Source organism: Pseudophryne corroboree, chromosome 6, assembly GCF_028390025.1.
Source record: "Pseudophryne corroboree isolate aPseCor3 chromosome 6, aPseCor3.hap2, whole genome shotgun sequence".
NCBI lineage: Eukaryota > Metazoa > Chordata > Amphibia > Anura > Myobatrachidae > Pseudophryne > Pseudophryne corroboree.
The window spans coordinates 590215577-590228044 of record NC_086449.1 but is presented as its reverse complement, the minus strand read 5'-3'; the positions used below and the strand labels follow the sequence as shown (position 1 = coordinate 590228044).

The following is a 12468-nucleotide window of genomic DNA, read 5'->3' as shown; positions in this document are numbered from 1 at the left end:
TTCCTACTCCCTCAACGTCCAGATCTACTGTCCCAGGGTCCTTGCTATTACAAGCATCTGGATCGACTGTCTTTGACGGCGTGGCTCTTGAGACGTCCATCCTGAAAGCAAGAGGATTCTCACAATAGGTAATTTAAACAATGCTCAGAGCAAGGAAACTATCCTCAGCTCACTTTTATCACTGAGTATGGCAAGCCTATATTCAATGGTGCGGTGACTGGAATTTGACCCTAGGTCTTTCAGAGTTTCCGGAGTCTTAGTATTCCTTCAGGCAGGAATGTACAAAGGTTTATGGGTGGCTTCCTTGAGAGTGCAGGTATCAGCATTGACTGTATGGTTTCAAAAGAAAATTGCTAACCTACAGGATGTTTGCACTTTCTTCCAGGGAATGCTTCACATCCAACCTCCTTTTGTTCCTCCTGCAGTGCCTTGGGACTTAAGTTTAGTCCTAAAGGTGCTTCAAGTTGCTCCATTTGAACCAATAAAGCAAGTGGATCTTAAATGGTTGGCAGCTAAATTTCTCTTTCTACTGGCCATTGCTTCAGCTAGAAAAGTTTCAGATTTAGGGGTATTAATATGTCGCCCTCCTTTTCTAATTTTTCATCCAGATATAGCGGTTCTCAGTACCAAATCTGGGTATCTACCTAAGGTGGTGTCTAGATTCCACCTTAATGAAGAAAGTGTAGTCCCGGCCTTCCAAGGGCTGGACCTTTCTGCATGAGATGCATTGTTGGACGTAGTCCGTGCCTTAAGGATGTACGTGGATCGTGCCAGTGCCATCAGAAAGACAAACGCTCTCTTTGTTCTCTATGGATTACACAACATAGGATGGCCTGCTGACAAGCAGACACTGGCGAGGTGGCTTCAGATAACGATTTCTAAAGCATATTCTAAACCTTATCTCCCTATTTCGGCTAATGTCTCTGCTCAGTCTACTCGTAAGGTAGATCCTTCATGGGCAGAACAATGTGGTACTTCGGCTGAACAGATATGTAAGGCAGCCACATGGTCTTCAATTAACACACTCATTAGACATTATGCCTTTGATACCATTGCCTCTCAGGATGCTGAATTTGGGCGAAGGATTCTCCTGTCCAACCAGGAGGGTCCCCACCACTAAATTTGCTTTGGAACATCCCAATGTTTATCCTGTGGATAACCTTTGGACCCTGCCGGAGAAATAATCGTTATGGTAGACTTACCGTTGATAACTCTATTTCTCCTAAGTCCACAGTATCCACAGGGATCCCACCCTGACGCACCTGATTTGAGGATCCTATCACCTACTAACCTCTTCCTTCTTGTACAGAAGGGTGTGCATGTGTGCTCTTCTTGCCTGATTAGGGCTCTCTATGATGCTCCTGCCTTGAGCTTTGGAAAATAACTGAATTGCCTGAGCCAGGAGGTGGGGATATAGGGTACTGGCCCGTTGCATTCTGGGAGGCCGAAAGCTTTGATCGTTGGTGCCAATCCACTGTCACTACCTCATATCCCAATGTTTATCCTGTGGATATTGTGGACTTAGGAGAAATAGAGTTATCAACGGTAAGTCTACCATAACTATTATTTTGTGTATCCAGTAACTATATTACATTAATATTGGATCATATAAAATCTAAATATAGTAAATAGCAGCAAATAGAGCAGAATAATAATTAGTATAAATAATAATGATAGATGTTCTGTCAGCAGTCTACCAGTCCGCACTGTGTAAATGGTGGCTACATGATAGTCTAAAAACAGACAGCAGTAAGACACACATGCGTAGTGGAAGGGAGCATATTGGGAGGTACTCGATATCCCGGCGCTCCGGATCCCGGCGCACAGCAAGGGGCTCTTTTGTGCTCGCACCGCTGCCGGCATTCCGGCGGCAGTATGCTGGGTGCCGGGATGCTGAGCGCCGGGATCTCGTAGTACACCCGTATCTATATATGTGTTAGTAGTGATCCCTAACCCTTCAGTATGATCAAATGCAACCTACAGATGTGTCCTGATACACCTTTGCTCTAATCGCTCCAAATTGCCCCATTTGGCGTCTCACAGACATTATGGCTTGACCGCGCAATGCTTTTTTTATTTTAAAATTTGTTCTTTATTCGCATAGCTAAAGTGACAAAAATACATTGCAAGTGTACACAGACCACTGGGGCTGACAATACTTATACTTCTGTGTGCAACTAAGTCGCAAATCTGTGTAAAAATGGTTCTGATACAATAGACAGAGGCCATTCCTTCTGCCACCTTTAGTTAATCTAAATCTGCAATTTTATCCCAATTTGTTTTGTTTGCGCCATAAGTAGTAACCTGATGTCCCTGGTACACTGGGAGTGACTTTGTATGTGGCTACGATGTGACTAAAATGCTAAATTTAGGAAAAAGTGCTCTATTTACTACCTGTGGCGGATCGACGGGTGGTTGTGCCAAACATCTCGTGCCATATGGTGAAGAGGCACTAGGTGTAGAAGGACACATCTGTAGGTAGCATGGCTGCTTCTGTGGTGGGTACTAAAATTATGTACTGGGTGTGTTTTGGGACGTTAACATTTAATGATGAAACCTAACATTTCTGACAAACAGAAACATAATGAATTACAAACAACATGCAATCAGCCCCTAACTCAAATATTGAATTACCATTATTTATTTCTGTACATAGGAGCTGTTGCTGATGTTTATCTCATTCTATCAGGCAGGACAGGCTATTCGCCACTTTATACAGTATATACAATATCTGACTGATAGTTGTGGTATGCCATCTTTAATCTCTGTGCATTTTGATGTATTTATTATCTTTGTCACTACACAAATAGTCTGGCTACTTTTATTATTCACATACAGTATCATTTTAAATTTCATTATTAAAAGTTAATATTTAATAAAATGATACTATAATATGTCCCATCCTATGAGTTACCCCCTCAACTTAATTTGTCTCTTCATAACGTTACTACTCTAGAGAGCACCCCCACCTACTCAAATTCCTGAGGCATTCTGCAGAAGTGATTGTTCCTATAATTAGCTGGTAATGACAATTACATACTGTAAATGATTGCTCTAATTACTTCTGTGCAAAGATCACCCTCTTCCCTCTCATACTTTGGGAAGTGTAAATTGTCAGATCTGAATAATTGGGGTGAATTGGGGTGTTCTGTATGATTTACAATCTAGTTGGCTGTGCAACTGAATGTTTACATTATGTAAGTGATAATTTGCCTGCATTCCTTACTTTCCGCTGAGGCTCTGGGCGAAACACTAATGTGGTTGTCATTTGCACATTCTAGATAAATGTATTTGTTTATTTATTGTTTATTATTTGTTTATTTAATAAACTGTCTCTTTTGTGTTAATTAGAATCCAAACTGCTTACACTAATATAGATTTCAAAGTCTGTATATAATATACCTGAAAATTTGAAGTATTTATGCTTAAACTTTGTTCACTATGCATCCTGTCTTCTGACCATTTCCATGTAACAGGGGTGCTTTTCTAGCTGAGCATGTAGACAGTGTTTGACAGGTTTGCACACTTGTTCTGCAGATACACAATGTTAGCAGTTGCATACACAGTTCTTGGGCTAGGATTATTACGGACAATGGGCCTAATTCAGACCTGTTCGCTTGCTAGGGTTTTCTTTGCCGCCTGCGATCAGATAGTCGCTCCCCATAGGAGAGTGTATTTTTGCTGTGTAAGTGTGCGAACGCATGTGTAGCAGAGCTGTACAAACAGATCTAGTGCAGTCTCTGAGTAGCCCAGGACTTACTCAGCTGCTGCGAACACTTCCGCCTGTCCGGTACCAGAACTGACGTCAGGAACCCTTCCTGCAAACGCATGGACACGCCTGCGTTTTTCCAGGCACTCCCAGAAAACAGTCAGTTGACACCCACAGGCACCCTCTTCCTGTCAATCTCCTTGCGAACGCCCGTGCGAACAGATCCTTCACACAAACCCATCGCTGAGCGGCGATCCGCTTTGTATCCATGCAACCTGCCTGTGCATTGCGGTGCATGCGCAGTTTAGACCTGATCGCCCAGTGTACGAAAACGCAGCCTGGCCATCAGGTCTGAATTAGCCCCATTGTACAGATATTAGTTTCAGCTTTTGCAGTGGAATGTTAGGCTTAGACTAAACTACGTATATATAAACTTATTAGTGTCATGTTTCTTATAGGAATAATTTGGCGTTCAGTGTTACTTTAGGTGTATACATTAGTTTATCATTACACCATGATTAGTAGTGAATTTGATCATGTTAACTCTTTGCTCATTTGAAATGTTTGGAATCTCGCTTTGCCCTTTAGGAATTCAGGGGTCTATTTACTGAGCCTTGGAGAGAGATAAAGTAGGAGCCATTCAGCTACTGTCATCTTGTAGGCTGCGTTTGAAAAATTTCAGGAACTGATTGGTTGGTACTTTACCACCATCCACTTTATATCTCTCCAACGCTTAGTACATAGGCCCATATATATCTAACATGCAGATGTACACGCTAGACATAGATAAGTGTGGAATACAAAGGAAATGTGCTAAAACTACAGTATGTTTTAGTGAAACTGTATGACTGCTGACTTTTTCATTTTATCTCATTAGATATACAACTTGATGAAGTTTGACAGCTATGCTCGCTTTGTAAAGTCCCCTCTATATCAGGAATGTATGTTATCAGAGGTGGAAGGACGTCCTTTGCCAAACCTTACCTCTGATCCTACAGGCTTGGGCTCCAGCTCTTCTGCTTTTATCTCTGGAGCAGTGAGGGTAAGCAGGAAGCCATGGCAAGATGATTGTTGCTGTTTACTACATAATTACACTTGTTTAACCCAGATCACCTAGGCTGACCATATTATCCCTTTAACCTGGGACACTCATGGATTACACAGGTTCTGTGGCTGGCTGACTACAAGCCTACATTTCCCCTGGTTTTAAGCAGCCACAGAACCTGTGTAATTCATGAGTGTCCCAGGTTAAAGGGAAAATATGGTCAGCCTACTTATTGGTAGGCCATTTTAGTAGGTGGATATGGATGGAAGCCTAAACAATATAATCCCTGTACAGTGTCATGAAAGTACTTAGCCTCATTTGAATTTCTGCATCATTTTATACTTTTATGGAGAATTTGCCCACAGAGTTTAATAAGCTGTAATAGTATAAAGAGTATAAACATCAGAGTTGTGTTCATGTAATATTGTTTTTGGTGTGCACAGTAATGAGGCACTTCCCCCTTACGGACTGCAGCACAGTGTGATGAATATGGGCTGCAAAGGGTGTCAGAGCTCTCCACTGTCAGTCAGACTCAGATTGCCCACATGAAGATGGTTAGGAAGGGTGTGGTATTGAATGTCGACCACACTTAGGTCGACAATGTCTAGGTTGACCACTATTGGTCGACAGTAACTAGGTCAACAGGGTCTCTAGGTCAACATAGTCTAGGTCAACAGGTTAAAAGGTCAACATGAGTATTTTAATCTTTTCTGGTGTCGTTTTCGCCGTACCGTGACTGGGAACCCCAATTAGTGCACCGCGCCCCCCCGCTACTGCTGTGCTCGGCACAGGTTACCGTTCCCAATCGTAGTCCACATGGATCGCAAAGTATGAAAAAGTTTAAAAAAATAAAAAAATGTGTAAAACTCATTTTGACCTTTTGACCTGTCGACCTAGAACATGTCGCCCTAGAGACCTTGTTGACTCAGAAACCCTGTCGACCAGTAGTGGTCGACCTAGACACTGTCGACCTAAGTCTTGTCAAACCTAGAGACCGGATACCGTTAGGAACAGTAGTCAGTTTTCCCAGGGTGACCTCACTGCAACAACATCTCCAAGAGTAAGGCCTACAACAATCGATGGGGCAGATGTATTAAGCCTGGAGAAGTGATAAAGCAGTGATAAGTGTAAGGTGATAATACACCAGCCAATCAGCTCCTAACTGTAAATTTACATATTGGAGCTGATTGGCTGGTGCGTTATCACCTTGGACTTATCACTGCTTTATCACTTCTCCAGGCTTAATACATCTGCCACTATGTCGTAGAAAGTAACTCTGGGATATAATCTATAGCTTTGTATGCCTGTGTTAGAAAGCAAGTAACTGCCTATATTTTCAGCGTGATGAATTTTGCGCATTACAGGAAATGTTTCTGTGGAAAAACACATCTATAGGCATATTTAGAATGATATAATAAAAACATAAAAATCTCTAAACACACAAGTGACGTAAAAATGACCTATTACTTTAATGCAGAGCATCCAGATGGCATCCCCAACTTTTCAGAAGTGTGCCCTTTCTCCACTCTGAATGAATGTGCTCTGCGGGTGTGGGATGATAGATTGAAAGTGTCTAGTAAGACAGACAATAGATAGACACCACATGTTAGACAGACATTAGGTCAACAAGGTCAGAAGGTCGACTGGGTCAAAAGGTCGACATGAAAAAGGTAGACAGTACAAAAGGTCAACAGGGTCAAAAGGTCGACATGAAAATGTTCCACACAAAAAAGGTAGCCACCATGTTTTTTTTATGCATTTTGTGGTTTGTGTAGATAGTTTTGTCATCTGGGACCCCCAATTGTAGAAAGGCATACCCTTGCAGGGCTTGTTTCCCTCACCACGTTTCGGGCTCGGTGGCTCACTGCGCTCGCCACAAGGTTGCCAACATGGATAGGAAAGGTATGAAATAGTCCAAAAACATGCAAAATGTAAAAAAACCCTGTCTTTTTTATGTCAACCATTTTCATGTCGACCTTTTGACCCGGTTGACCTTTTGTACTGTCTACCTTTTTCATGTCGACCTTTTGACCCTGTCGACCTAATGTCTGTCTAACATATGGTGTCTATCTATTGACTGTCTAACTAGACACTGTCCATCTATCATCCGGATACTGTGATCTGCCACAGGGGTGGTGCCCACCATGCTGCTTAGTAGCTCTGTAGGCAGGAGGTAGACATGGCATTCTCTGCTCCTTACCTGTTTTAGGAGAAATTTGACATATGACATATATACGGTTTCCATCATACATATTCCTGCTGAATCCGTAAAGCAGCCTTTCCTTTGTCTGGACTGAAGGCTGTAGTGGGCACGCTCTCCGTTATGTGTGCGGCAGACATTTATTTGCATTTTCACACATACTGTAGGAATGTATTGCACCCCACACATTTTGTGATTCATAACCTTTATTCAGTTTGATTACTTTTCCACACAGTACATTGGGTGTTTCATATGTACCTCGATAAATAAAATGCAATCAATTCTCGTATTCATTTGTTTACTCATTTTATACAACATAATGCTTTGATTGGAAATCAGATACTTTAAATATAGGGGGAAAAAACAATAATGTTGCTATAATCATAACTAAGTATATTTCTGCGAAGAAAAAGAAGCTGAGACCAGGGAAGTCTCTGCCCATTGGCGTTGAGGCAACTGGAATGGACAACTTGACGGATGGCATCAAACTCAACAGGAGATCTTTGAAGAAGAAGGATAGGAAAGGAAACGTCACAGGTGAATGTCATTTATCTATCTGTATTTTAAAGGAGATATCTTTCAAAGTAATATTTTCCATGGGTCAATAAGATGACGTGAAAACATAAGGGCTTGCTACTACCATATCATTTAGGTGCAACAATTGCATGTCAGATACAGACACCCAATTTCATCCTCTATCTTGCAAAAATTGTTGATTAGTTGTTGCAGTTCAGCTAAATACAGTTGTTACTAAATGAGTCATTTTGTTTTCATTATGTGTTTTCTATTGCATTGTGGGGGTAATTCCAAGTTGATCGCAGCTGGATATTTTTTTTAGCAAAACCATGTGCACTGCAGGTGTGGCAGATATAACATTTGCAGAGAGAGTTAGATTTGGGTGGGTTATTTTGTTTCTGTGCAGGGTAAATACTGGCTGCTTTACTTTTACACTGCAATTTAGATTGCAGATTTAACTCACCCCACCCAAATCTAACTCTCGCTGCACATGTTATATCTGCCTCCCCTGCAGTGCACATGGTTTTGCCCAACTGCTAAAAAATGTCCTGCTGTGATCAACTTGGAATTACCCCCTATGTTTGTTAAATAACAACAGCTTCTCTGCAGCACAAATGGCTGAATATTGGGGGTAATTCCAAGTTGATTGCAGCAGGACATTTTTTAGCAGTTGGGCAAAACCATGTGCACTGCAGGGGAGGCAGATATAACATGTGCAGAGAGAGTTAGATTTGGGTGTGGTGAGTTCAAGCTGCAATCTAAATTGCAGTGTAAAAATAAAGCAGCCAGTATTTACCCTGCACAGAAACAAAATAACCCACCCAAATCTAACTCTCTCTGCAAATGTTATATCTGCCCTACCCTGCAGTGCACATGGTTTTGCCCAACTGCTAAAAAATTTCCTGCTGCGATCAACTTGGAATTACCCCCATTTTACAGAAATCTACAACATTGTTTCACAAAAGTAAAAAAACTTTCAGTGGCTGCAGGCCACGTTCTATTGCTGCTGCAGGAAACAGCAATGAAATGAAAGTGAGAATTTAGATTGCCATATTTTTAAGATTTATACAGATCACCTTAAATCTCCATCTATTAGTTAATAGGTTAAAATCCATAATAAATATATACTTACAGTATTTTTATTTAGAAGACAGCTGAAACAATAATAATATAATAATAATTTTATTGATGTAGCGCTCTTTCTCCAACAGGACTCAAGGCGCTTTATAGACATCAAAAACAATGCACATAATACAGTAGATTTAAGCAGGGCCGGTTCTGGACCATGTGGCGCCCAGGGCAAAAGTTTCCTATGGCGCTCCCCCCACCCTAAAAGGGAAGACAAGGTTAGCGTGCGCCGAAGGCTCGCCGAAAAAAACTAGGGGCATGGCTTGATAGGGAAGGGGTGTGGCCACAGAATAGTACCAATTCACGTTACATCGCACAGTAGTGTCCGTCAGTCACATTACACCACACAGTAGTGTCCGTCAATCACATTACACCACACAGTAGTACCCCTTATACCATGTTAGAGCCCCTTATACACATTACACCACAGGAGAGCAGAGCCCCTTATACACATTACGCTAGGTAGCCCCTTGTACATATTGCACCAGGTAGCCCCTTATACACCTTGCTGTAGTGATGCCCCCTGTAGTGATGCCCCCAGTAGTGATGCCCCCTGTAGGGATGTCCCCAGTAGAGATGCCCCCTGTAGTGATGCCCCAGTAGAAATGCCCCCTGTAGTGATGCCCCGAGTAGAAATGCCTCCTTTAGTGATGCCCCCAGTAGAGATGCCCCTAGTAGAGATGCCCGCTGTAGTGATGCCCTCTGTAGAAATGCCCTCTAGTAGCGCCGCTTACACATACACACATAAAAACAAACAAAAACCCCCCACAATACTCACCAGCCCCGCTCCTGCGTCCAGACAGCTGCTGCCCTCCATCTGTCACCCGCTCCTCGGATCTATGGGAGAGACGTCATGAGGCGGGATGTGGTGTGCGGGAGGGTGGCAGGCACCTGCGGGGTCCCTGTGGTCATGCCCTGAGGCCTCAGCACCCCGGGCACACATCCAGTTTGTCCTGGAATTAAGTAATACTGCGATAGACAAGCTGCACAGACAAAATAAAAAAGAAAACCTAGAGCGCACAGTAAGCATAATGCATGATTGGTGTAGGCATTTTGAGTAATAACTACCACAGGTTGTGTATTCCACCCTCACAAGGCACCAGGTGCGGCAGCCATCTTGGGCGCACTGCTTAGGAATACCCAGGGTGGAATAGTCTACCCCTAGAAGAGATGACACAAAATGGGGTGATTGCAGCGTTGTAACGCTCAAAGTAGGGTCCCAACAAAACCATCAGGTCCATGCATTTTCCATCCGATCCACAAGTGTACCAGATGAGGAAACCATGTTGGGCGCACTACGAATCATGTTGCAAATCATGTTATTTGGGTTATGATTATATGTAGTTATTTCAGAGTAACAGTTCACATTGTCTAACAGCTTCGGTCTGAGTGACCATTACAGTATATTGGTAAAAAACACACATGGTAATTCATATAAAAACAATTAGCAAAAGTATTTTGCAGTAACAAACTAATATCTCGTCTATTTTTTGGCAACAAGTAATCATTTTAGAGATTTTATACATGTTGATATGTGTCTGTTGCAAGTAATGTTGTCAGGGGTATTTTTCCCTGTTTTTGATTACTGCAAAATGAACACTTATGATAGTTACAGCCAGAGCCGGCCCTAACCAATATGATGCCCTAGGCAAGATTTTGACTGGTGCCCCCTAGCACCACCGCTGGTTCTTCCTCTGACCTTGCACCTCTTTCCCAGCACCATCACCCCTCACCCATAGCAGTCCTTGTACCCCCTATATTTTAAATAGGAACAGTTTGCACATTTGATGCACAGCCCAAAAAGGGGCATCTTCTTGCTGGGAAGGGGCATGGCCACACAATAGTAACCCCAATTCCAATTACGCCACACAGTACTGCAACTTTATTCACATTTCTCTGACGTCCTAGTGGATGCTGGGAACTCCGTAAGGACCATGGGGAATAGCGGCTCCGCAGGAGACTGGGCACAAAAGTAAAGCTTTAGGACTACCTGGTGTGCACTGGCTCCTCCCCCTATGACCCTCCTCCAAGCCTCAGTTAGATTTTTGTGCCCGGCCGAGAAGGGTGCACACTAGGGGCTCTTCTGAGCTTCTTAGTGAAAGTTTAGTTTTAGGTTTTTTATTTTCAGTGAGACCTGCTGGCAACAGGCTCACTGCATCGAGGGACTAAGGGGAGAAGAAGCGAACTCACCTGCGTGCAGAGTGGATTGGGCTTCTTAGGCTACTGGACACCATTAGCTCCAGAGGGACCGAACACAGGCCCAGCCTCGGAGCTCGGTCCCAGAGCCGCGCCGCCGGCCCCCTTACAGAGCCAGAAGCAAGAAGAGGTCCGGAAAAATCGACGGCAGAAGACATCCTGTCTTCAACAAGGTAGCGCACAGCACTGCAGCTGTGCGCCATTGCTCCTCAGCACACTTCACACTTCGGTCACTGAGGGTGCAGGGCGCTAGGGGGGGGCGCCCTGAGCAGCAATAAAAACACCTTGGCTGGCGAAAATACATCACATATAGCCCCCAGGGCTATATGGATGAATTTTAACCCCTGCCAGATTCCACAGAAAAACGGGAGAAAAGGCAGCCGAGAAGGGGGCGGAGCCTATCTCCTCAGCACACTGGCGCCATTTTCTCTCACAGCTCCGTTGGAGGGAAGCTCCCTGGCTCTCCCCTGCAGTTACTACACTACAGAAAGGGGTTAAAAAAAGAGAGGGGGGCACTAATTAGGCGCAGTATAACAATACAGCAGCTATAAGGGGAAAAACACTTATATAAGGTTATCCCTGTATATATATATAGCGCTCTGGTGTGTGCTGGCATACTCTCCCTCTGTCTCCCCAAAGGGCTAGTGGGGTCCTGTCCTCTATCAGAGCATTCCCTGTGTGTGTGCTGTGTGTCGGTACGTTGTGTCGACAGGTATGAGGAGGAAAATGAGGTGGAGGCGGAGCAATTGCCTGTAACAGAGATGTCACCCCCTAGGGAGTCGACACCTGAGTGGATGAGCTTATGGAAGGAATTATGTGACAGTGTCAGCTCTTTACAAAAGATTGATGACATGAGACAGCCGGCGACTCAGCCTGTGCCTGTCCAGGTGTCTCAAAAGCCATCTGGGGCTCTAAAACGCCCGTTACCGCAGATGGCAGATACAGACGCCGACACGGATACTGACTCCAGTGTCGACGATTAAGAGACGAATGTGACTTCCAGTAGGGCCACACGTTACATGATTGAGGCTATGGAAAATGTTTTTACACATTTCTGATAATACCAGTACCACTAAAAAGGGTATTATGTTGGGTGAGAAAAAACTGCCTGTAGTTTTTCCTGCATCTGAGGAATTAAATGAAGTGTGTGATGATGCGTGGGTTTCCCCCGATAAAAACTGTTAATTCCTAAAAAGTTATTAGCATCATACCCCTTCCCGCCAGAGGATAGGGCACGTTGGGAAACACCCCTTAGGGTGAATAAAGCGCTCACACGCTTGTCTAAACAGGTGGCACTACCGTCCCCGGATACGGCCGCCCTTAAGGAACCTGCTGACAGAAAGCAGTAAAATATCCTAAAATGTATATACACTCACACGGGTGTGATACTGCGACCAGCAATCGCCTCAGCCTGGATGTGCAGTGCTGGGGTGGCTTGGTCGGATTCCCTGACTGACAATATTGATACCCTAGATAGGGACAGTATATTACTAACTATGGAGCATTTAAAAGATGCATTTCTATATATGCGTGATGCACAGAGGGATATTTGCCGACTGGCATCAAGAGTAAGTGCGCTGTCCATTTCAGCCAGAAGAGGGTTATGGACAAGACAGTGGTCAGGTGATGCTGATTCCAAAAGGCATATGGAAGTATCGCCTTATGAAAGGGAGG

The 12468-nt window shown here is 43.7% G+C and overlaps 1 protein-coding gene across 2 annotated transcripts in view; it reads left to right on the top strand.

The window, feature by feature from the left end:
* RGS14 (regulator of G protein signaling 14) overlaps nt 1-12468 on the top strand; it is a 215909-nt gene that overhangs the window by 160254 nt on the left and 43187 nt on the right. For both annotated transcript variants that reach the window (XM_063927993.1, XM_063927994.1), the window contains 2 exons: nt 4587-4751; nt 7362-7491. In XM_063927993.1, the coding sequence (XP_063784063.1) occupies nt 4587-4751; nt 7362-7491 (295 nt within the window). The remainder of the gene's footprint in view (nt 1-4586; nt 4752-7361; nt 7492-12468) is intronic.